Below are 27,057 nucleotides of genomic sequence, written 5' to 3' on the forward strand. Positions count from 1 at the left end.
TGCTTGGCCAGGGCAGACTTCTTACGTATGTTACTCTTGGTTTCTCTGACAGAAGGAAAGGGAAGGTGCTGCAAGACCAGAGCCGTGGTCATGTCCCAAAGCACAGCCTTCCTGGCCCGCTGCTCCCCCTGCTTGGGCCTAGGCTGACCAGGCCAGCACGTGCCCTTGCTCCCTAGGCCATGGTGACAACTGCATCTCCTCCCCAGCACCTGAAGTCTTCTCACTCAGTGAGAGGCGGCTGTGGTCTTCATGACATCGGAAGGTGTCAGGGACCTGTCCTGGCACATGGGCAAAGCTCTGCCAGGCTGCTCTCTCTCCTCAGTGCAGTGACAGGCAGCTGTGTATAGTATCGAGCGGGAGAGTGGTGACCATTACTGGGGGGGAGGAGGGTGAAGAAATGCTTTGAGAAAGATGGGTGAATGGACAGGTGGACCGACAGACAGAAGGGCTTTTGCTTTATGTCAGACTGGCAGTCTGTCCATTTGTAATCCTGCTTCTCAGTTCTCCTCTTTGTAAAATGAGAAAGATACCATTATCTGAGGGAAAAAATAAAATTAAAAAAAAATCCAAAAATCTGACAAGGCCTGACTTTCTATTTTTAAAGTGAGTTAATGCCTTGTATTGCAGGTGGACACATTCCTCCTTCTTTCATGAAGCCACTGGCAAACATTTTTTATATCTTTACCTTATGTAGTGAGATTTATTTTTTAAGAGAGCCTGCAGACGTGTGACAATCTGTGTTACAGCTTGAGATATGGGAGATGGGAATAGCCAAAATTTTGGAGAAGGCTGAACAGATCTGAGACAAAATCTGTCTCAAAGTGTTGTGGAAAGCACGAGTTCTGCAGTCGGACCCAGGGGGCCTCTTTTGTCCATACCCCTGCTGGGGAGGGAGCGAGAGGGCTCTCCAGCCCTGGTGGGCTGGAGAGGAAAGCTCTGGGCTGCAATTGCCCCAGCAGAGCTCAGGGGACCTGTTACAGTTTCTTATTCTAAGCATCTTTTTTATTGCAGATTTGCTTCAATATTACAATGTTATTATCCTCCAAATGACTATGAAATGTCTTTCCCTCTGAAGAATCAAAGTGAAACCAGTTTCTGTCTACTTTTTAATGTCTTTCCTGAAAAACCTTCTGTTTGTCCCAGTACCACTCATGGTTTTGTCAGATGTTTTCTCACAGCTGGCAGTTTACAGTACCCTTTCCACAGTAATTAGGAAGTGCACTGAATTTGCCATCCTTTGTTTTGCTGTGGGTAGGATAGAAAAGAGACTACAGTATGTGGCTGCCTTGTTTAAGGAAGATGGAGTCTACATACACAAACTAGCACTATCTGGGCTATACTCAGGTCCAAAGTAAAATCTCTTTCATGGAAGGAACACAGAGCAGTCCTTCTGAACCAGCCTGGCAAAGGGCTACAAGACCAGCATATATAAAACACTGGAATTAGTTCTTAGTACGCAGCATTCAAAATAATGTCCGTGTTGTGGAAGGAGCCATGGTCCACTCCTTTCCACATTGGCTGCACAATTTAAAAGGGCTGCCGTGAGGCTGCACCATCTTTGCATTCTCGTTTAAAAGGCTGGCTGATGCCCACTGCAATAGACACGTTTTGGAAATAATGTTGGTACAGGAATTACACGTGGATTGTGACAGGCTTTGTGATACCTGTGGCTGGGAGTTTCTGTGCTGTATCTCAGGCAAGGCAGTGTAAGTTACAATGGGTTTGGTTATGTGGGACTGCATTTTTTGGCAGAAGAGTTATAAAATAGGGAGAAACTCCCCTAAAATCACCCATGTGAGACACAGGCTTATTTTTCCTCTGTTCTGATGAGTTCTCAGAGGAGAGCACTGGCAGTCGGGGCTGCATGATCGTGTGCAGGAAAGACAGGGCAGCCGACAACAAGGAGCAAGGACCCTAGTGCCAACGCAGGGCTCATCCTGAGACAGGAAGGCTCAGCTTCAGCACACGTGCAGCTATCATTTAGCCAGTGCAAGTATCTGTTTGGAAAGTGAAGTTCAAGCAAAATCACTACCTGAAAAGTAGCCACAAATTCAATAACATTTATCAAACATATGTTTTTCTGCATTGGCTTTCCCAGCAACACCCACAATAACTACTGTGACTCTCAAAGGAAGGTCAGTCATTGCACCCAAACCCCACCCAGCCCTGCTCTGTTATTTTCCTGGGCCATTTTCCTACTTGGACATTTTTTTCGAGGTGCCTGCTTTGTCGTCCTGTGAAGTGCTGGACTCAGTCTGCGTCCTGTGTCCAAAAGGGCCTCACCATCTTCTGCTCCCACAGCTGGACTCCCTGCTGCTGCCCCTTTATGGCAGTGCTGCCATTCCCTCTCCTCACCCCACTCACCATCTCATCCTCTGAAGTGTTTCCACCTTCACTTCAACCCCCTGTGCCTTTGAACCTATCTCTTTGTCAAAGCCATACCACTTGTGGTCCTTGCTGCCTCTTGAAGCAGAAGTCCAACAGCACAGACTGCTCGGCCTCGCTACATCTCTGGGTGTAGGAGAACTCTCAGGAGACACACTGAATGCCAACGAGGTGGAAAACCACTGAAACTGGTGAGACACGTGCCTGCACTGGTATGCAAAGCTGGGGCAAAACACTGGTCATGCAACACAGCACTGCACTGACACTACCGTCCATACCCCCATGTCATGGTGCATCCAGCCATGCCTGCCTATACAAATAAAGTCTCTTCATGACAAAGAAAAACAGGTGCTTGTTTACAGTAATCCAATTTTAGTCTCTAATCAACCTCAGCCAGTTGTTATTATTTCTTTATCAACTGAAGTTTCTTGATGATACACAACTTCATTCACTTGAGGCAACTAAAATCCTCCAGCAGCAAAACACATATCATCAGGGGACATTTAACACTGTGCAGGGAAAAAATATTATCACTAGGAGTGCTGTAAGTAAATCTGGTAAAGAAAATAAATTATGCTATTTCTACCCAGTTAAAATGTGGAAATTAACTGACTATGCAAAGCTATCTTGCACAGGCTACATTAACCTTCAGCTTCTCCTCTTTGAATCTTAAAGGTCTGTGCTCTCTAGTATCTCCTTAAATCAGGTCCATAGTCTCAAATATTTCACTTAAACAGTGAATGAGTACCTTCTTCTAAGCTTATCCTTAAGGAGGATAGATATTTTCAGATACCAATAGTATTGCTTGCAAGGGTTTGTTTTTATAGATGTCTAAGTCAGGTACAAAACCAGTATGACTGCATACACTATGAAGGGAGAGAACAAGAAACCAAGCAGTTACTTAAAAAATCCAAAAAATCTTCTCCCAGGAGGCAAAGAGGAGCATGTAGGTAAGAGTATGCTGTGTAACCAAAAGCTGAGATAGCACAAAAGCGGGCATGGGCAAAACACCCAGAAGGTGCTTTCCCCCGAGCAGGCTCGGTGCTGGAGGGGATATGCGTGGCTGCACACTGTGCAGTGCAACGCCGTGGAGCAGGATCCCTGCTGCTTCTGTGCTTCATGAGCTGCCCTTTGGGGTGGATGGGAGGGGATGGCACCCTCCTGCCACCCAGGACTTGTGCCCTGCACATCCTCATGGCACAGGAGCGAACAGTTTATGTCCCCTTGTTACTTGTCGAAAAAAAAAAGAGACTGCAAATCGCTATGCAAAATATTTTTTTTCAAGAGAGAAAAAAGTACACGACAAAAGGCAGTCTTTCCCCTGGAGACTCATACTGAGCTCACAAAGACAAAAACAAATATCTGCCAGGAAAGACAGATTGCTTCTCCCTTCCTCATCTTCAAGCAGCTTGCAGCCTTCAGCGAATTCACTCACCATCAGAAATCCAAGCACTGGTTTTCCTAGTTTCTAAACTTCCCAACAGCTCTTTTCTTTGACAGCCAACAAATGTTGCAATGGAGCACCCTGTTTCCCAGCTTGTCATTTTTACTGTATAAATTACAAATCTCTCTGAAATGTAATGCCTTCGCACAGACTTTGTTGGTTCAGCAGCGAGCAGTACTTAAAACAGTGGCGAAACTTTCTCATTTGGCACAAGGAGTCTCGTGGTGGATGTTGCAAGAGTACTGCTCAGTTTGAGTTTTAAAACATTTCCAGCAACTCAGTCACTTTTGCCAATGACGCAGGGTACCCCATCTGTGCCAATCCCATCTGTCTACTTCAGATCAATCAAGTTAAATAGTATTGCTAGCTGCCGTGCCTTCAAGAGATCTTCCCTGCTCCTCAAGTGTGTCAGAGCCAGCAGGCAGAGCACTGAGCAACAGGAGACCGCACGTCACACCAGGGTTTTCGGTCTCACATTGAAGAGTAAGCACGCCTGTCCTCAGCAGCATCACAATCATTATTAATTATTAATAGTGTTTTTTCACAGCCAAGAAATTTCTGATTTGGTCTGACAGGCCACTAGGCATCAGGATATTATGAGTGCACGTGAAAGAGCAGAGCTGGTTGTTTAACAGGCTGGTGGGAAGGGAACATGAGTAACGCTAACACTGGGAGGTCTTACCTCACTACTTGAAAACTTCATCACCCCAAAAAGTCTTTTGTCTTTTGTGGTAATAAAATGTCTATTAAATGCAATATGTACATACGCAGTTTCTAGGTAAGCTACAAATATAGCTCAATGGTATCATTTCCATTTTATTTATTGAGGCTTAATGCCTTTTTTTTTTTTCCCTGTACAATCAGGTTGCAAAGCAGACCTGTTAGGACGGTTCGTACTCATTTCAGCATGGATTTAGAAAAATTGCTGCTTTTTGCTACAGCTGCAATGTTAGATGCCAGATGCATTGAACCTCTCCCTTCTTCCAACAAGCACCAGCCTATCAAGTACTTCCTTGTACTGTCAGTTTTGTATTTTTAAGCTGATATATTTGATCACTTTCAGCATTTGAAGACTGTCATCACTAGCAATTACAGTAAAATTTACCTAAGTGTGAAGCAAAGCTATTAGAACAAAGATCACAGGCAAAAACATGTTAGATCTCTGCTGGGTTCCTTGCTCCACACTGCCTTGTGCCTCTCGAGCTGTGGAGGTGGCCAGCAAAGTTGCACCTGGTGTTGTTTGGCCTTGCCCTCCTTGGCAGCCTGCAGCATGAGTGCCAGCCCTGACAGCACCTTCTCTTTCATATAATCATAGGATGGCTTGGGTGGGAAGGGACCTGAAAGGTCATCCAGTTCCAAGTCCAGGTCTGTTTAGATGGCATCCCTTCCTTCAGTTGTATCAATTGCACCACTCAGCTTGTCATCTCTAAACATGGTGAGGGTGCACTCAGTCCCACTGTCTATGTTACTGATGAAGATATTAAACAGCACCAGTCCCAAAACAGACCCCTGAGGGACACCACTTGTCACTGGCCTCCACCTGGACATAGAGCCATTGACCACCACTCTCTGGGTGTGACCTTCAAGCCAATTCCTCATCCACTGAATGGTCTACGCATCAAATCCATCTCTCTCCAATTTGGATATCAGGATGTCATGTGGGACAGTGTCAAAGGCTTTATAAAAGTCCAGGTAGGTGAGATCGGTCTGACATCAAACAAGCCCTTACCCATAAATTCAGGGAAATGAGAGACACGGGCAGCCTGACTGACAGTGAAACCCGAGGCAAAGAAGTTGTTGAGTACTTCAGCCTTCTCCATGTCTGTTGTAACCAGTTTACCCTTCTCACCCATCAGAGAGGGCCTCTGATTCTCCTTGGCCTTTCTTTTCTGGCCAATGTACCAACAAAATCCCTTCTTGATATTTGCATCTCTTGCCAAGCTCAGTTCCATTGGTGCCTTGGCTCTCCTGATCCCATCTCTACACATCCAACAGCATCCCTGTACTCTTCTCAGGCCACATGTCCGTTACGTGTCTTTAACATCACTTAAGTGTTCCCTGACTGAGAGTCATGTGAGCGAGGTGCTTATTATTCTCTTTTTTATTTTTTTCTTTTCATTTTTTAAACAGTGTAGGACCTTTATGTTTAATAAACAGATTTATTAAAAAATTGTTTTCCACCCTCCAACACTCCTGTGATACCACTTTTACCCAGCTTCCCTCAGGTCTAAATCCTAGCCAAATACCAAGTTAAAGCAATCAAGTATTTTCTCTAAGTCAATAATATTTTGTCTTCATTATCCTGCAGCACTATATCACAAATTATACTGGGAATTGTCTACCATTTCTCCCACAGCTTCTGGCAGAAATTGCTGTGAGATTTTGAATAAGTTCTGCATGGAAACCATGCCATAAGTGACAGCATGATATACCCATATCCTCAAAGAAAGTGTGTGGCACAGAGGTGTGTCTCTAGATAGAGAGTTTTCAACCCATTGTCACGTTGCAGAACTCCATACATTTCCTGGAGGAGAAATACATCCATTTAGAAATTTTACCTAACATATTTTAACTAAAAATTGATTTATCTTAATACCTTAGTATATAACAAAAATTAAAATAACGTGCTTACAGTTTTGGTCATCACTTCAAAGATGTTTGAGATTACTTTTTTGGCACCAAATAAGTAAAGAAGAGCATGAATTTCAGTTATATATCCCTTTTCAACGTATAAGTTTTTTTTTTATTATTATTATTATAATTTTTTAAATTTCATTTTCATTTATTTTAAAATTGAAAATTCCAATTCATATCAGTAGCTGGACAAGAATCACATCAGTACAGGCATAAAGAGATCTGGTAGCTACTACTATTTTCTTTTTCACTAAGAGAGGTAAAAAACTCTTACTTCAATCCAATTTGCACTATTTTCAGTTTCCGTATGAATTATTTTTGCTTAGCTGATGCATTGCACCTGAAGTTGTAGCCCTTTACAGACAGGTTTTGCATCTAATTGGTCTCTTCTAACTCCAGAGAGATGCTGAAAAAACTGGTGATCTGACCACTGAATATTCCCCTATTTCTTTTACATCTCTTGAAGATGAATTCACTTTTTAGCCTAGAAATTGACCAATTTTATGAATATATCAAGGACATTTTTGTTTCCGTAACAGATCTGTATTTGAAGCATCATTGCACTTCCAGACTGAAATTGTTTTGTGAGAAATCAGGAGAGCAGCGATGCCTCTGGTTAAAGCAGGCTGCTTTTTCAGAGCAGCATAAGCCAGCGTCCAGCCTGGTGGCCCAAACAGATTGGCTGGAAGGAGCTTTGCATTTACAAATGTGGCTGAAAACCCCTCAAATGTATTTTGGCCAGACAGCCACCAAATTTACCTGGAAGGGAGTACACATATATATTTGCATTTCTTTACCTGAAGATGACTGAGGGGTGACTTTGATGCTTAAAACATTTTCACAGCGTGGTTCAAAGCAATTTCCAAAGCAATAGCCAATGTTTTTGTGACTACTGCTTCCTAGATGATGTTTCGTCTGCTCCAGGAAGAGAGCAACGCCCCTTTACACTTGCACACCGCAAATATAAGAAGGTGTCTGTCAGCCCCGTGCTCCACTTGTGTGATTCTGGGTGCATCAGGCACAGCACAGTCAGTTGAGGGAAGTGCTTATCCCACTCTGCTGTGTGCTGGTGCAGCCTCACCTTGAGTACTGTGTGCAGTAAGAAAGGCATAAAACGGTTGGAGAGTGTCCAAAGGAGGGCTATGAAGATGGTGAAGGGTCTAGAGGGGAAAGATCAGGAGTCCCCAGTCTCCATCTCCTGCTACTCACCCTTCACGCTGTCCTATTTTGCAGTCCAGAAGCCTAAGCCAGCAGGTCAGTGAGAGCTCCCGCGCACACGCTGGGTTTCCCAGCTGTCACACCGCCACAGGTCATGCAGGAGATGGTGGCTCAGGCATGCTGGAAGCTGAGCGAACCTTTCCCCGCCTGGTTAGTTTGTTCAGCTTACGCATAAGCGATACCAGACTGTTCTTCTTAAGAAGGGTGCTTCATTTCAAGGTCACAGTGAAAGCTAACTCGTTTTAAACTCTTTAAAACATGGAGTTTGTGACTCTATATTGGATACAGATTATAACATTCAGGCAAAGCTACTGACTGTATTTAGGGCCTCCTTTTTTCCTAAGGTCTGGTAGACATCTGCTTGAATATTTTATTATTATTATTTTTAGTAGTAAAAGGAACCACTTTTTGGCTTAACACGTTCATCAAATATTGTGACTATGGGAAAAACATTTGTTTTGCATTTAAATTTGTTTCGAAGTTCAGTCCCAAGCTGCAGATCCACTGTCAAAGCAAAAAGCCCACGACAGTAACAGTCAGTTGGAGCAGTGCTGGTATGATGAGAAGCAGGACTGATGGACTTACAATAATTATATAAAATACAAGATGACCAAGGCAGCTTTGCTTTGGAGAAAAATATTTTGTGCTGCCAGACTGCCTCTGGTACCTGCCACAAAAGCACAAAGCTTAGCTGTGTTTGGTTTCTGAGTGCCTGGATCTCAGTTGTCTCTGTATTCTGGGCCAGACGGAAAAAATGTTGTGCAGAAAGCATCTACTACCCCAGGGTGAGAAATGCTGTGACAAAAAAAAAAAAAAAAAAAAAAAGCACAGATCACAGCTGAAGAGATTGAAAGACTTACAAGAAAATCATCAGAAAAAATACAATTGCAAATGTCTACGATGGCCTCTGTGCTGCTGGAAGTAGTAACAAAAAGGAAATGCAATCATGTTTCATTTGAGATAATGACATACATTCATTTAATATCAGTATTTCCTCATAGGAAAAAGAGTTTACAGTACCGTCACGTGGAAGATATTAAGATCTGAGTGTCCTGATATTCCCCTCCTGCATCTTTTCAAAAACCATTGAGCAATGCAAGGACAGTAAGGCTTCATTCCTCCAAGCAGCAAGCTGCATGCTGTCTTCAGCAAAGAGCACGCGCTGCAGGCATATTTCAAACACCTAAATAATGTGGTGTTGTGAAATGAGTAAGCATTTTGTTTTCTTCATAGGCTAATCTTTGCATCTCTCCCATTCCTGATGATTCATAAGCAGTAACCTATGCAAGAGACCACAATGCTTCATTAGAACTCTGCAAACCTGTTTTGCTAAAGCATGACTCAGACCTAGAAAACTCTACCAAAGAAACAGATTCTTTGGTAAACAGATGTGTGAATCCCTAAATTTCAGTGGTGGGAACACTTTAAAAAAAAAAAAAGAAAAAAAAAAACATAGAAATTGACTATTTTCTAGTAGATTGTAACCCAGCCACAAGGCTTGTATCCAAGAGATAGCAACTAATCCAACCAGAAGATGACTGCATTCTTCCTTTGTTCTTTGCAAGTTCAGATGCATTTAAAAAGAGAAGTTAAGAGGACCTGAACCACAACATTGGGCACCACCATGTGTGTGGGGGAAAAAAAAAAAAAAAAAGCTGGCCACCATCCAAGACAGCAGAGATGAAGACACAAATATTGAGTCACATGTAAAATGACTTGGGTTGATATTCTTAAATTGTTAAATTATCTTCAGCTTGATCTGTAACTGCTTGCAAAATTCAACACTGTGTCAACCTTCGAAGTTTCCTAGAGTGACAAAGGGCTGAGGACTGAGAACAGATTTGCTGAGGAATGGTGCACAATCAGATAGCAACATCCAAACTAGACAGCTCCACTTCAACCAGATTATCTTGAGAAACTTGCAGGTCTGACAAACCAGATCACACATCACACTGCTAACAAGACAGCCCTGCTACAAATCTTGTGGGTTTTTCTCCTCTTTGCTGATGCTGCAGTGTACTAATGGATACTACATGGGTGCTGAGATTTAGAAATTAGACTCGTGAAATTAAAAAGTGTTGATCAAGCCTGAACAGATGAAAACTAATTTTTCTTGTTCTCAATCCCAGCTGACTCACTGGTATCTTTTCCTGCTCCACCTTGATTGGAAGAGTTTTGATTATATGGCTTTCAAATTCCATGTTTCCACTGCCAAATTATATACAGTCCAGAAAAAAAGATGTTGCAAGGTCCTCCCTTCTGCAGCAGTATGAGCTGCAAGGCAATATACCTTAAGATCTTGCATGCTATCAGAGCCACTGGCATGCTGCTAAGTCAAAGCAATGAGAGCATGAGAAGATGATGCTAATCGTTTCATATTCATGCACAAATTTAAAACAACATCAGCAGACCCTGGAAAAATCTTCTCTCCCTTGCCCTTCTGTCAGAGAAGATCTTATGAAGTCCTATGAATTCTGCCTCTTACAGGGCCCTGGTAGCTGGAATCACTGCTTTGTCTATGTCAAAGACCCTTCTCAAAATCCCAGTGCCTTAACTGACTGTATTAGCCCTCTCTCTACAGGAGTCATCCATACGGGAATGTTAGCAGGAATTATGTATTTCCTTTCAAAAATTTTTAAGAAGCAACATTCCTTTGCAACACTGATACAGAACTTAACCTTTTAGAGTGATCCCGAAGACCTGAACTCCATTTCTTAAAATACATCAGAAATATTATATAAAATATAAGTAAAATAGTACTTAATTGCATAAGTCAGACATGGCAACCTATACTAAAACTCACAAATATCACCTGACATACAGCTTGTGCCTTGCTATGTACTGTAGTTTCTCAGCTCTGCACAACTGCAACTCACTTTGAAGCAGAGGAAAAGACACCACATCATGTTCCCCAGCTCATTATCCTCTCTGGCTTATTCAAAGTGACATTCAAGGAGAGAAACTGCTTCTGAGTTACAAATGGCCTCGTTTTGTCACAAAGAGCAAAGCTTCTTGCTTCTCTACCAATTTGTCCCAGCTCCACTTTGATCTATATGTTAAAGTAAGTAAATCTGCATGGTCCCAAAAGTTGGCAAACTTTTGACGTGTAGTTTAATAATTCGCTTTTTTAAGAAAACAAACAGATCACAATCATTATAATTAGAGTGGCAAATTTGATTATATTGGACCTCAGTTTTCTGTCTTTAATGGCAATAGAACCAACTTACATTTATCATAACAGAAATCCTGTAAAATATGAGATGAAAATGAAGTGCTCAAACAGCACAAGGACAGCAGTGAAGACAAACAGGGACAGAAATGAGGAAACATTACAGAATAAACACAGGGTAGATTTTCCACATTCTTGAGTCTTCCAAGGATTAACAAAAACAATATTTAATTTTCAGTTAGACTGCTACAAATGACATCCATGTGATTAAGGGACTTCAGATATGTTTCTAAATTTAAATCGTTAGTAGAAGGTAAATCTCACTGGAAAGGAAGGGAGCACAAACCTACCTGCCCACTGTGGTTTTTCAAAGAGCAACTAACTTGGAGTAGACAAAACCAAGATACTGCTCCTTTCTTGACTACCTCATCCTTTCTTTCTTGGGTAATGCTTCTCAAGGTTTCCAGCAGTTGTACCAACCCAAAACGGGAAAGAATTAGATACCCTTCCTCAGATGCTTTTGCAATTTCTCCTCAACTTGGGAACCCGCTGGAGGAAATGGATGCTCTCTCCGAAGGCTCCCAGAACAATATGACTGCACATGCTCCCCATATTCCCCATCCATGTACCACCAGCACAGGACAGTCAGCACAGGAATACTGGGATGGACGCTCTGCACAGGCTGCAAGTAAATTTCTTAACACCTGCTCCAAACCCCAGCTGGCATCCAGTGTGAGGGACAGGAAGAAGCATCATGTCAATCACAGTGTCTGCTAGTAAAGCAATATCCAGGATTACTACATACCAACATAATTTGTTCAAGATATCATTTAAAAATTGTTCTTTTATGGTATAATGCAACGGACTGGCATAAATGAATATTGCTTTTCTAAGGTTTCCCGGCAATTTCCAGACTAGACTGAGAACCCACATTTGTACAGCCTCCTTGTAGAACAAAGCCTGTCTAGCTGCAAACTCCAGAAGAAAATACCGTTTTCCTTTAAAAGGCACTACAGAATCTTGAGTCACCACCATCAGCTGCATGCTTAAATTTAGGGAAAAAAAATAAAAAATAAGAAAAAGGAAAATATGGTAAATGCTACTTGTGTACATGAAAATGCACTTCACGGTATGGGGATTATAGTCGTTCACTCATGCCAGTAGGTTAAGCACCAATCTGTAAATGTTAGTTGTACCAGATTAATGAAGCATCTCTGGTGGTTGCCCAGATTTGCTTTCCTTTCAGCAATTTATCAATTGTAGCATTCTAGACAATAAAAGCTTAACAAATTCTGTTTATGCTTCTTTTTCACACTACCGTTGTCATCTATATTTATTTAAATGATGCTCCTCATTTCTGACACTTTCCCTGGAGCCTGAAGAACAGGTGTTCAGATATAGCTCCAAGCTGTCAAAAATGAAACTGGCAATGGTTAACAGATACGGGGCTAAGGATATACAAGAAAGTTGTAATTCTGAAAAATTAACCACCACACAGGGTTTGTTAGACTGCATCGTCATTACCCAAAGGACATCTTAATTCAGATTTCATCATAAACACAAAATGGGACAGTGATCCTCGTGGGACTGATACTGGAAACTTGGATTTGAGTTCTTGTGTCTGAAGAGTTTCTTTGCAAATCTAAGGAAACCATGTTGGATTGGAACCAAAACTATCAGAATTGCTTTTATTCCTTCTCCTGGGCCCCTGCCTAGGGGAACACTTGCTCTAGAGAGACCACTTAAACAACTGGCTGTGAGAACACACTGTGCAGCATTGATCCGCCTTGCACTCCTGGATTTCTAGATGAAATTGATACATGGGTTGAATCTCTACCACTTTCTTTCTCTTCAAGCAGCAATGCTAGTTTGTTGTTTTGGCTACTGTACTGGAATATACATATATACTGGAATTACATGAGTAGATGTAACCCATACTTGGCTCTGCAACACAAAGTATATATTGTACTATCTGTTCTTTCTGGTAAGTTCTAACAGGCTAAGTCCTTTTGCTCCTTCCTAAAATATGTTTGTGCCGGCACATTTATTTCAGGGGCAAGGTCTTGTTCAGACCTTGAGACTAAAGGAAACAGGCACAGCAACTTAATGTTTTTGAAGAATATTTCAAGGCACTCACTGTTTCTTGCTAGCTGAATCGCATCCTGGCATATCCCACGGGCTCATCAAGATGAGCAAAATGCATAATTTACCATTCTTCTAAGAAAGTATTTTCAGCAAGGGGCAAAACCTCCAAAAATATTTTGCAAAAAAAAAAACCCAAGTGACAGTAAAATAATAAATACATTCGACCGTGGAAAATAAAAGATAAATAAACAAAAGTTACAGGCTTTTTTTTTCTTATTCAACTTTTTCTAAATTTCAACCAACTCCAGTACAGTCCTAATGTAACTGATATGAGAATTAAAATTGGACAGAGGAATTATTACTAATAAATCAAGAGACCCATTGGCATAATGAAGAACTTAACAGCCCTTTGAGTGGGCTACTGCTATACTTTGGACTGTGCTGAAGACTGCAATGACTGGCAACTGAGAGGGTTTTGTGTTGTGCCCCCACAAAAAGGGCTTTGTGTTTGGACTTCATTATTAACTTCAGCTATACCATGAAAATGAATTCCCTACTGCAATTTAAAAAACAACAACCAAAAAAACACAAGTGCTATTAGCTGCAATCACCCAGCAACAACTGAACGCTCTCCAGCTGTTAGCCCAGCATTTCTTTCAATGTTTAGGAAAACAGAAGTGACTTAGAGCATGTAAAGTAGGTAGTTTGATGCACCAGCCTGGCAAATGAAGTAAATCAGGAGTTGAGATCGCTACTGGTAAAAATCTGGTAAGCTGCTCACTCGTTGCTCATGCAACTCAGGTATTTCAGTACTTCTACTCAGAAGTAGCAAAGTAGTAATTGCAAAGCTTGACTAGGAAACAATCTGAATCAGTCATCTGAATCAGTCTCAGCCAAGGCCAGCATGTGGAACTGCACTCACCTGCTCTGCGAAGAAGAAAAACCTCACTAGAGCCATGCTTCTTGGGAGGTAGATTTTCAGCACTTTATTTTCTAAGTAGTCTCTATGTGTAATACTGTAGGCATTTACCATAAAAGTGGCAAAAACAATATTTGTGAAGTTTGAGTTGAAAAGCAAGTCTGAAATGATTTAGAAAACTGAAAATGGGAGGCTATGCTTCTCACCAGCTGCAGGAAACACAAACCCAGAAGCTGTCAATGCTGGAAAGTGCCTGGGAAATAGGCATGAGAATTCCAAAGGTTATACTGAAAAAAGTTAGCTTGAAACACTAACGTATAATCCCTTACCTTTGTTCCACCTATCATGGCAATGTAGCAACTGACACAACACTGAGTCAGTAACTCCTCAGTGACCCACCTTCCAGGGAACAATGAGCCACACACTTCAGAAACTCATTTAAGATGTTTTTTTTCGTCCCACAGAAGAGCCCACAACATGTTCCTCTTGGCTTATTAGAAGTAACTACTTTTTCCAAAACTAATGCATAAACTGGAAATACAGACTTCACGGCTCAGGCACAGTATCTTGTGAAACTGCTACAGGATGTAAAGCAGTGAGCTCTTACCTGTAATGCATTTTGTTGAACAGTGCTGTATGGACAAATTTAAATTCGTTCTATTATTAATATTTACACCACAGTTATGTTTACCAAGATACGCATATTTGTATTGTGTGGATTTGCAATACTTCTGCCATGGTATTATCATGTGATATCTGTTTATCTTACTCTGCCTAAGAATTTAAGGTGATCTATTTTACCTTTGTCTGGTAAATATCATCAAAACTTCTATTATGCAACAGAATATGGGTCATTACCATATTGACCCCTACTTCATGTTAAGTATCTGTAGACTAATGAGAACCAAACCCAAAGATGGAGCTACTTTAAAAACACTAAACATTCAAGACTATGTATTTCCTCAATTTTATTTTGTAACTGCATTTTTCTGAAACATATTAAAATAGAAAAAAATGTTCATCTGATTCATCATACAAAGAAAATACCAACATAGTAATAAAATACTGAAAATATTTATGAAAGCACCAAAACATTAAAATATTCATATTGGCAAAGACTCTAAGAATATACTTCTTGCAATTTTACAGTAAAGTGCTATTCAATCCACACAAATTAAGGAATCATTTTAATAGCATGGTTAGCAAGTATTATCTGAAGGTTACAGATTAGTTACCTTTCTCAACAAGACAACAATCCATTTTGCTCAAAGCAAGCATCTGAATGTTGTGCACGTGAAAATAATTTACACAGAAGTTTCATAGTAAGCAGTGAACAATGTAAGTTGCCAATTCGTTAAGAAAACCAAATGTTGAGAAGCAAAATGTACAGAAATGAGATTAGTGAAAAATTAAGAAAATGCAGATATAGTAAAACTGTATAAAGTAAGAAAGTACAGAAGACCATGCACCAAACAATTCTGAAGACTTGCCTTTTACATAGTAGTTTTTTAGTAATCATATTAAATCACTGCTGCTTTATTAGTTAATCAGTTTACCAGCACATTTTCTAAACTGCCTGTTTCTATTTCCTAGAAATTGTACTACATCTACAACACATTGGAGAGATACTGTCAGCAAAAAGACAGTGGCAGAGTATTACCTTTATTTTTCCCCAATAATCTCTTCTTGTCTATTGAAGTCAACAAATCAAAACTAAATAATCTATTACAAAGTAAATTTGTAGCAAAAACTAATTCTAGTAAAGAAATTATTTTAAAATTTTAGACTTCATCTAGAGTGAAAAAAATAAATGTATGAAAGATACCATCAGTCTCCTTTAAGGTGTTTAGCATTTTAATATACATATTTACAGCCACGAATACAAAGAATCCTTGTTAGAATAAATTCACACTAGCTTCATACACCATTTCTACAACAGTTTCAGAGAAATGGCAGATATAACACTTTTATGTTGCCTTCAATAACATTTAATCTTCCTGACTTGACTGTCTTTTTTCATGAATTCATCTGTGATTTAAGCATATTGCACATCTCAGAGTAAGTCCTTAAACTATTAGCCTTTTTAGGAACCATAACTAGGTCATCAAAAGTCAACTGCTACACTCCTCCTGCAATTTGACTAGTATCTTTGGAATTGAACAAGGGTTATTTTCCTGGTCAACATGGCTGTGTGAATGTTATTTGTTTACGAAATATTTACAGTACGTTTGCATTCAGGAAAAGCATAAAAATAAGGAATTTAACTAATGAAAGCAATGACCCTGAAGTACCAAAATAATTACTAAGAACAAATACCTTCTTTTATACGTGAACGTACATAGATTATACAAAAAATCTGCCTGTTCTACATAATTTCTGTAAATTTTCCTGAATGAACAAGTAAACCTTTAGAATACACTAAGCAGACTGCTTACACCTTCTATTAGAGTAATTCTGAATGTAAGAATATGATGAAAAGAAATTAAATACTGTATTTAAAGTACTTGAATAGAATAGAGGAAAAAAAAGTTTTAAATTATATTGTTGTACTTGGTTTCCTCCTCAGTAGTATTAAGTTATACAGTGAAAATAACTCCAAGCTCTAACATCTTCTTCATGAACTGTTTTAAGCGTCAAGTTTCAGTAATTTCCTTTGCCAGTCATTCATTCCTTTTTTCAGAAAATTTTATCATCACTCATTGCTGTGGGCTCACAAACCTCATTTTGGCAGTTCCAGAATCTAAGAGCAGTACTGAAACCTTTTCCACTCAGGTCCAACATGGTAAGCAGCACCTTCAGAGCAAAGCAGTTTGTTTCAGCCTCTCTGGGTATACACCAGGTAGAAGCAGAAGGCAACAACAGTAATTGATAATAATGATAAAACAACTGACAACTGCTGGAACCAGAGGCAGCGATCAATCTGTTCATGAAGTCTTTTATTAATTTGCAGTAAATGAGTTAGCTGAAATGAGAAATAGTTTCATTAATTTAAAATTACTACAAAGGAAAGTATTTGATGATTTAGAGCTATTTAGCCACAAAAACTTTAAGCACAGTAAAAATGTAAAAACGACTTCTCTTAGTGATACATTTTCTATCACAACATACTTCAGGACACTCTTCTCCTAAAGAAACTTAGAACTTCTAAGAGTTACAAATTATTTATATTGCCTATATCAAGCAGGTGACATCTTTATGCTAGGAAGCAGTAGATACTGCTGAGTTTCATTCATACCTGAGATCATACAAAAAAGAGAAATGAATAAAATGCATTGAAAACATATTTTATTAAATCATTAGCACTCAAAGTAAAAAAAAAAATAAAAAAAATACTATCACTGGTTTAGTTACTCTCAAGTACTAAAGTTTTTCAAACAGTCTAACCTACAAAGTACCAAAGAAGTTTAGTACAAGAAGTTATTTTTATCTCTATCATATTTTAAGTTTATTCATCAAAAAGGAATATACTATTACCTGCATATGTAAATCTTCATTGTTTTTTGCTGGAATATTAAATGCATTCTCTTTTAATGTAAGAGTAGAAGGCTTACTACTTTCTATGACATGACACCTGAGCCTGTTTAAAGGTTTAAAAAAAAAGACACGTGAAACATTGTAAGTTTAATGTAACATTGAAAAATTAATAGGGAAAGTAAACAGTCCAAACAACTGTTACGTACTTTATCATCTGTTCTGCTTGATGAATTTTATAAATAACCATTGTAACAATTGTCTGAAAACGCTTCCTCAGTCCACCAATTACATTTAGACAGTTTTTCATATACAAAGACAGCCCATAACAACCTGTAAGCTCAGGTAAAATATACCTTCCTCGTTTAAAATTTGTAATACTGGATCCATTGGATTATTTAGTCAAAAACTTACTACCAAAGATGCAACAAGTTATTAAACAGCACACAAAAAACAGAGGTTTTCCTTCCATTTTCATCCTTAGCAACAATATTTTTCACGTACACCACCTTTCCTGCAGTTGAATAGGCAGGAACAGAATTTTGTGCCATTATGAAAGACAGTGGAATCCTACACAATTTATAAATACAGCAGAAGTTCCCCTAATAACATGCATACTTTTCCTAAAGATGTGCAGTGACATCACTAGATGTGAACAGATGTAAGAAAGGAGTAACAGGCATATTTAAAACAGTATATTGGGATACTTATTTTCCTACTGGTGTTTTTCCACTGTTATACAAGGAAAACATACATGTTAACAGGTGATGGGTTTTACAGAGATCTTCTCTACAATTATTTTTCCTAAGCATTTAGGGAGTATTTTCTAATATTTCATAGAAAATTCTTTTGCATTGTTAATTCTTTCCTTGCATGTTTCTTTTTAGAAAACTAAAGGGGCATATTATTATTAAAAGTATGTATCTACTGTACACATGTATTTTCCCGTCCATTGACATTATTTCCACTTATTTTTAAAGCAGCGCAAAAAAGCAACAATATAAAGAAAAGCATGTGCAGAATACCATGATGCTTTACATGTTAAAAAACTCCTCTAATCACTTCAAACAGAGAGGAAGTCACAGTGACATACTTCAGTCAGCAAGCGCACAACTGGGGTTTGTAGAATCCTTCACTGCTTATGATAATGCAAATGCTACAAATCAGATAAACGATGGCTAAAAAAAACTCAACAGAAAACCCTATGCTCACCTATGTTCCATCACTTTGGTCCTAGGAACTTCTTTCCAAAACTGAGACAGATCTTGTACACCTGATCCAGAAGACTGGTCCACTTCTGCTGCCATTATAAGGAAACGATCCTGCAGAGAAGCTGCAAAACCTGCCCTCAAAGGAAAAAAGTAAAAATAAAAATAAGCAAAAAGGGTGTTGGATAAAATAACAGTACAACAAAACATATAAATGGAGCATTTTTGAACAAAAACCTTATGAAATAAGAGCTTGTTTAGGACAGGACATTGGACACTGACTTACTAGAAATAAAAATGATGAAATAATTCTCTCATGCTCAACAATTTTCACTACATTTTTTTCCAAAATTATGCAGTTGCTTTTTAACAGAGTTTCACATCAATGATTGAATGGCAACCCACAATTTTGTAATGAAAGCATTCTCCAGCAAATTCACCTGCCCTTGCAACAATTTAGAAAACTTGATTTACTACAGATAAACTTTCACTGCAAGAGAGTGAGCCAGCTGCCCCTGACTTTTTTGTTGTTGTTGTTTGTTTGTTTGTTTAAGACAAGAAACAGAATCAGTTGCAGTCAACATCTGGTTATGGCTAGGTGTAGTACACCAGTATGGGCAGTCACTCAAATGCTGTCTGACAGTAACAAACGGTAACACTATCATACTTCTGTCAGGAGTTTCAGTCATCCTTACTACCTAACAAAGGTTTGTATCCAAAGTAGTTGGCCTGTTAATCCTCCAAGCTTTGTAAAAATTCTACAATAAGATTTTACTTACCACCATGAAGAGAGACTATTATGTCTAATGATGTGCCAGGTTCACAGCTACTGTTACTGGGTTTAACTCTGTATTTTTCAGGAGCAGTTGTTCTCACCTAAATACAAAAAGTAACAAGCAAGCATATAGTTTATACATACAAACTATGACCTTTTCATGACCCAATTCTGCAATGACTAAAAATACCAAAACTGTAAAATATTGTTTAAGACACAGTGATGCATATGGTCTTTAAATTATCATACTCTGTAGGAATAATCACATTATTTCATTTTTTCCTCTAAACCACTTTTATTCTTTCCTGTCTGGTATATCCTATTATTGTCTCTCTTATATGCATAAATAAAAGCCAAGAATATCAAATAGACTGTCAAAATCCTTAACAGGATTATGGAAACTATAGTTATCTGTGTGTGAAGAGAACACAAAAGATGTGGTGGAAAACCAAATCAAGATGCAAGTCAACTCGGAATTTCTGAAGCAAACATAACTGCATTCATTCCTTTGATGGCGACATTTGCAGACGGGGCTGCATCATTACTGAGCGTTATGAACTTGTTTCCAGCCAAGATTTAAAATGGCAAAGTTATAAAAAGATCCCTTTTCAAAGCTCTAAGCATTTTTTTTTAAAGTGAAGTATTAGACTACCACTGAAGAACTAACAATCGCAATAGTTGTTTTTCTGTCAATGCTTCAAAGATTTGTATTGCTGATTATCCCTTTTGGTGTGGTACACCATATGCAGAAATTCAGCCAAAAGATTTATTTTATCTGCTTCAAATACCCCAACAGAATAAAAATTTAGACTCGGAAAGTGGCTTAGTAGTATTTCCACCTCCTTACCGAAAACTATGCAAAAAGTTACACATTTCATAAAGTAAACCAGGTCACGCTTAAGATATTTACCTTAAAAGCTACTACGTTTTTAGTGACGTTTGTCAGAACTATCAAACACTTTTTTTCTCCGGTTTCTTTGGATCCAAAATAAAGTTCTTCTGCAGGGCTAGTAAGAAATATTAAAAGAATTGTTTTATTCAAATCATCTTTATCATATATAATTGAAATAAACTGGCCACACATACAAGAAAATAAAATACTTTCAACCTTTCAGCTACAGTCACTATAAACAGTTTTACATTTAAAAAGTTGTGAAAAAAATGCAAAAATTTTGTAGGGAAGCTTAGGGCTGACTCAGTGTCCACATGTGGGTGGATCTAGATGCAACAGTTGACTACTGCCTTTGACTGCTTCCATCTGGAAGAGCATGACCATCTGCAACAGCAGGGTTGGCAGACGTATATATAGTCACTTCACTCTCTGCATTTTATAATGGTATGCTAAGGGAAAACATAATTAGTTTCAATTAATGCTAATATGAAAGGCTATAAGCTGTTACAGCCTACTAGCAATTTCCACCTTGTACGTCTACCCTCGGTAATGGCCATCGTGCACGCATAAGAGGAGTAGGCGGGTATCTGTGAGGTATCTCAGCCACTACTGCTAAATCGACTTGTACTTATTAGTCAGTCTTCACATACATCTGAAGACGCATGCATAAAAAAAAATCTAAATGCTTTGCTTATTTTTAACATTCTTGTGAAATTACGAGTCATGCATAAAGACTTTTAAAACCCTGTTAAACTACTACAATTTATTCTGGATTTAGCATTCAAATGAACACTACTAGACTACTAGACGAGCAGGGCATGCTCGTATACTATAATTTCAGAGGAAACTAGAAACAAATGAAAAACATGTTTTCTTTAAATATGCCACGTTAGGGATTTGCAAAGAACTCCCACAGTACGCAGTACTACAGAACTGGGTGTTCTTTGACAGAAAGCATTTTGCAAAAATGAATGTTACTTTACTTCTGCTCCCCCCCTTTTTAGAATGTCAGTTTCACATTTGACCTCTTCCTCAAATGATCTCCTTTCGTAACACCAATTCTTTCTTCTCTCTCATTTAAACATATAATTGTATTAGCTAAGAAGAAAAATCCTTGGTGCTAGATGGCAAGCCTGAACTGCTATGCTAGAACAGGAGTCCAAAGGTGATTGTGTGGGGGAGGAAGGTGCCTATGTTTTGCAATGCATTAGGCAGTTCACATTCTTGGTGGTGAGGAAGGAATTGTGCTAAGGAAGGCAGAAAGCAAGAAACTGATGTGTAAAAACTGACTAATAGGGTAACTAACTCCTCCTCTCAGCTCTTTTATTCCTGTTCCCAAATTGTCAGCTTAAATAACCAACAACAGTAAGGAAAAGGAATGAAGAAATTTCAGTTATCTTAATACCACGTTACTGCAGCTGTGAACATTACAGAAAATGCAAGATAAATCATAAATAGTATTGGAAAGCATTAACTAGTGTCAAAATAGGCAAAGAAACTAGCTGGAGGAAAAGAATATTGTGCCATAGCCTAATTTTTTTTTTTCCCCTACCACCAACTGTGGCAACTGACAAAAAAATACAACACACTTCAGGGCCAACTCTGAACGTTTGTTGTCTGTCAAGTCAAACAGTTGCACAGTATGGAATGGGGGTGGTATTTTAAATTAACACCAAAGCTCTTTCATTTCATACTACTTTCTTTACTATCTGATGTGTGCGGGAATAAAGCAGTTCAGATCATACTACAAATTCCAGTCTCCAAACATTACAACATGAGCTAGTCTTCTGCCAGACAGTGCAGTGAACCACTGCATGTTTGTGTTTTTTTTTTTTGTTTTGTTTTGCCTTACCAAATGTATTCATTTATTCATGAGGAAGGCCGAGAGAGATCTATCTTCCCTAGGAAGGAATGCAAAGCAAATGCAATAATGATCTAAACCAGGAAGAGACGAATCACTTGTGACCGCAACTATGCATGAGCAAACACAAGAGGCCAAGTTCTGCTTGGTTACTCAGCTTTGGCCATACACCAAAGCCACCAAGTAGTAAGCAGACATTGGTTAAGAAGTATCTGTGCAGGGGGTACTTTGCAGCAGCACTTGGGCACAAAAATGCTACTGGTTGTTAGTGACTTCACAGTACGAGCACCGTTGTGCCTCAGCTCCCTCTTCAGTCTCTATGGGGCTCCCTTGACAGGGTAATGCTGGTATCAGCAAACATAAGCTAACTTTACTGGCAGAGATTCCATTCATGCCTCACCTGTGATACAGGTGCTTGTGAGTGAAAATCTGCTGGTTATTTGGTTATAAAGTAAAATATATAATGTCAACTCAATGCCCTGAGAAAGACTCCAGGGAAATCAAAACTACGTCTAGCTTCTACAAAGTGACAGCATCAATAAAGAACAACAACTGTGCAGACTCCTTCAAGAGTTTACTCAAGGAACAAACAGCAAAAACAATAAAGAAACCAGTATTTTATTTTTCCATGACAGCAAGTATTAGCACCACTGTAATTGACTAAGTTTATTCTTCTTGAAATTTACATGATCCCCAACACCTCTATTCCAACAGCAGAACTTCAAAGATTAAGAGAAAAAAGGCACTTTCTTTATTTTTAATTTTTTTTTTTTTTAATGGATGGAAGGATGCAGCTTCTTTTGTCACATGGAGAGAAAGGAAAATATTTCATCTGAATTCTCTTCACACAAAACCTAAGTAGACGTCCATGGATTTCAGAAATTCTTTTAAGATAATGACTCTGCAGTCTATGCCTTTGTACAGCTATACAAGAAACTAGGACTATAAATAGATTTTTTTGCAAATAATTTTCATTTCAGACACCAGGAAAATTTTACATACACAAAATGTTTAGGTGCTAATAAACATGTCATTATTCAAATTCATTCAAAATCTAATTCAGTGTAGCATTTATGAAATTAGCTAAGGAATACCTATATATTATTTTCTTCATTCACCTAATAGCAAACTGGAAATGAAAAATAAAAGTTAACGTCTAGATCATTTTCTAAACAAGCAGGTGGTGAAAAGAAAAACAAGATTTCCTGATTGTTTTTTCTTAAACTTTCCAGATAAGAAGCACATTAACTGTGAGACATAAGAATCTTGGATGACAAAATCTTCTAAGCAGATATACCATTTATACACAGCACTTCCCACAGGAAGAATTTTGTACCCATTCATTTAAATTGGTTCTAACTACTAGTGTAGATGTTTATACATCTTAAGTTAAAACAAAAAGAAGATTTAACAGTATAAGCTGTTTTCTCAAATGCTATTTCATTGGCTTAAGAAATTAGTGTCAAACCATTAACGGTTCTTATTACAGATATTCACAAATTTAGAGCCAATGAGAGTTTCCCAATAGAAATGAAATATATACCTATTAATTAGCACAAAAGGCACACCAATGGTTACACCAAAAGATTCACTGAAGATTCACATAAAACCAGAAAAAATGTAAAAATTTGTTTGTTTACAACTACTGTGCTGTTTAATAGTCTAAAAACAATTTTAAAAATTCACTGTTCAAGTGTCCAAGGCACATTGTGGAAAAAATTAAAGAAAATTAATATTACCTGATATGTAATAAAGGTCCTTTAAAAGTGGTTAGTGCTTTCTTTGCATTTTTTGGTTTGAACTCTGTTTTGTCACTTTCCTCTGATTTGGAATTTTGTTCTATAGAATTCATCTGAGTAAAAATCATAATTATAATGATTAACTAGAAGACTGGGTTACACACACTACAGATTCATGCACGTATTTCAAGGAACATGAGGCTTATTTCAATTTATATATTACAGACCAAGCTTAATGTGCATTCATTCTTTAAGGATGATGAATGTCCACTGCGTTAAAAAATGCATATTAGAAGTTACTTTATATATTAAACATGAATGATGAAGCTTTTTTGCCTTCCCCACCCCTGAGTATTTCCCTGATGCCTAATTGGATTATTTTTGAAAATGCCAGAAATAACAGTTGCAGTACTTCAAATATCAGTTTACCAAGCACTGATGTTACTCTTCCACTGAAAAACCTTTCAAAGCAGACACCTCAATACAATCACTGCAACACTGAACAGCAAACACAGCAACAGTTCCACACTTCGTTTCATTTAAGAGATGCTAAACAAATCTTCCTTATTTTTAAATGGAACTCTGAGGTACTGGACTTAAAAGAAATAACACTGATAGAACTGGTACATAGGAAACTGCAGAGATACTGTAGGTTCCAAAGTTTTTCTGCAATATATTAAGAAATTATATACATGTCAACAGGCTTGGATGTCCACATCATAATTTTAGAGTTCTTTATTTTCAACAAAGTGCAAAACAGGGAAAAAACAGAGAATCAGAAGCATTAGTGGTATGATGAAGATCAGCTACCTAGCTAAGCAGTTTGCTCAGCCTTGTGTTTATTCCACTTGAAATACTGAAAGAAGAGAATCCAGATAATGTAAATTCGAAGTATGGGAATTAAAGAAATAGTTTTATAGAAAATAAACATAAAAAACACATAGCTTTTCTTTTTTTTTTTAATAGTTGTGGTTATATTAGAAGATTATTGTGTAAATACACTGCGCTGGTCATGTGTTTGAATTTATTCTAAATAACTGATTTAAATTGCCAGAAAAAAATACTGCTGTAGTGTACTTTAGAGGTGGGATCTCTTTACAAACATCAGTGTTGATAGGAAAGGCACTTACAATTAAGCTTACCACTCATGGCTCCCTCTACTCTGTGAAAGAACTAGGCATTTCTATGGGATGACAGGAGGCATACATATAAAAAATAAATCAGACACATTCTTGATGATGACAAAAAACTGCAGATAAACATTGGTACCACAACAAATAATAATGAAGAAAAATTCTCAAAGATCACTTGAAACCTGTCACTTTGGAAGCTGGCCTTATTCAAAAATAGTTAATTATTTATATTTAAAACAGACAAGTACAAAATAGCTTAGGACTAAGAAATATCAACCATTCACAAAATAAGGGACTGTGTCTGAAAAAAATTTTTGAACAGGATGCAGTATTGAAGTGGCAAACTGACATACTTGCTGTGTAAGAAATATAAAGTATTATTCTTAAATACGTGAACAGAACAGCAAATTGAAGAAAAACAATTCACTTTTTGTATTTTTCGGAACAGGAACAGTGAGATCTATAACCCAAAATTTTTAAAGTATATTAAAGGTGAGGCCTTAAACATGCCTCAAAGTTAATTGATATATGAGTAAAAATATCAGTCTGCTTAACTAATTAAAAAAAGAGTAGCACCTTGATTATACTGTACAAAAATAGAAGATACCATAAACCAAACCATTATTTTTAACACTGTAATAGACAGAAATACCGTAAGTATAAAGCTGAAGTCAACCAAGCAAATCAGACAGTAATTAAATAGAAATATTGAGGCTATTAAGCACCAAAGCCAACTCTCACACTAAGCAGGGATTCCTAATGTGTCCGTATCTGAGAATCAGATCTTAGGAAACGCGCTATAACCAAAACAAGCTAGAGTCCAGTGGTCATGAAGCCACAATAGTTACATATTGCTTCCTTTTGACCTTAAAATCAGTGAAATAATCTTTTTATTTTGAATAGAATGCCAAGTTGCAAAAAACTGAACAGTGTTAAGTTAGCTGTATGCTTCAAGTGATTCTGACAAAAATTTAAAACAGTAAATGAAACCAAAATTTATACTAATAAAATATTTAAGTGCTCCACTCCATTAAATGGAAGATTTACAATTCATATTCCAATATTAATTATGGCACTGGTGAATGACTTTCACACTTCTGTTTGTTTTTTTTTTTTTCCCCTGCCATTTTTAAAAACAATATCCCCACTGACTATGACTGCATATTCTGAAGTATAACTTCATGCACTTATATAAAATAATGCCTTATATTTGTGGATAAACAACACTGCAGGAAGATTGTGTTGTCAGCACAGAACTGATAGATTAGCGATAAAATTTCTCCTGAGATTAAGCGATTACTTTCATGTGTTTAAATTTTACCAATAATTTTTAAAAGTTAGCTTTCAGTAAGGCATAAATAATTATTTTCTCACGTGTGTACTGATTTAAGCAGTGAGAACAACAGATGTACTTTAAAATGTCTGCCACAAAATAACCCAAGCTTAAAAATCTACTAGCTAGAAAGACAAGCTTTGAAAACAGTACGCAGACCTTTTAAATATTACTTTGCAAGTCACTAAATTCCAGACATATTAAGTACTTAGTACAGACTTCACTCATTCAGAAGTACAAAGCTGGTCTTAACAGTCAAATCTGTGCAAACTAAGAAGCAAGGTTGAACCTGCAATTATATTTTTCAGGTTTACTGTGAACTTATTTCAAACTAAAAATAATAAAAAAAAGCAAAAGCCTGAGCAGAAAAAAAATTACGACTCCTATCTTACTTTGTAAACATAACATTAGTTCTGCCTGAGCCTTCAGTTAGATACCTTTTTCTGATTAAGATTTTGTTCTTCATTCAGATCCCCAGTTTCTTTGCCATCTGCATCTATCTCTTCTTTACTTTCATGCTCATCTTCACTAGTAATGGGCCCATTTTCACATAAAGGTGTTTGAAAATCATCATCAACCAGCGGAGGATAACTGTACTTGAAAGAATCCTAAAACATAAGGAGATTTATAAAAGACCACTTAGCATGATGAGAAGTACCTTCTGTAGTTTTTTTTTTTTTAATGGAAGCACTTTCAATTCATTTTGTTTCATATGACTTGCAGATTTCATTTATCTATTTTATATTAGGTCCCTGTGCAGAAAGCTGATACTACAAATAGATTTGATTTTA

The 27,057-nt window shown here is 37.8% G+C and overlaps 1 protein-coding gene across 1 annotated transcript in view; it reads right to left on the minus strand.

Annotated features, from left to right (window-relative positions):
* Positions 1-15,690: 15,690 nt before the first annotated feature.
* Positions 15,691-27,057, minus strand: part of MOSPD2 (motile sperm domain containing 2) — a 33,936-nt gene continuing 22,569 nt past the window's right edge. The window contains exons 9-15 of the mRNA XM_048066812.2: positions 26,704-26,874; positions 23,801-23,913; positions 20,219-20,315; positions 19,313-19,409; positions 18,538-18,667; positions 17,329-17,431; positions 15,691-16,816 (exon numbers count right to left, since the gene is read on the minus strand). Coding sequence (XP_047922769.2) covers positions 16,670-16,816; positions 17,329-17,431; positions 18,538-18,667; positions 19,313-19,409; positions 20,219-20,315; positions 23,801-23,913; positions 26,704-26,874 — 858 coding nt within the window. The 3' untranslated portion in view covers positions 15,691-16,669. The remainder of the gene's footprint in view (positions 16,817-17,328; positions 17,432-18,537; positions 18,668-19,312; positions 19,410-20,218; positions 20,316-23,800; positions 23,914-26,703; positions 26,875-27,057) is intronic.

Source organism: Anser cygnoides, chromosome 1 (assembly GCF_040182565.1).
Source record: "Anser cygnoides isolate HZ-2024a breed goose chromosome 1, Taihu_goose_T2T_genome, whole genome shotgun sequence".
NCBI classification, from domain to species: domain Eukaryota; kingdom Metazoa; phylum Chordata; class Aves; order Anseriformes; family Anatidae; genus Anser; species Anser cygnoides.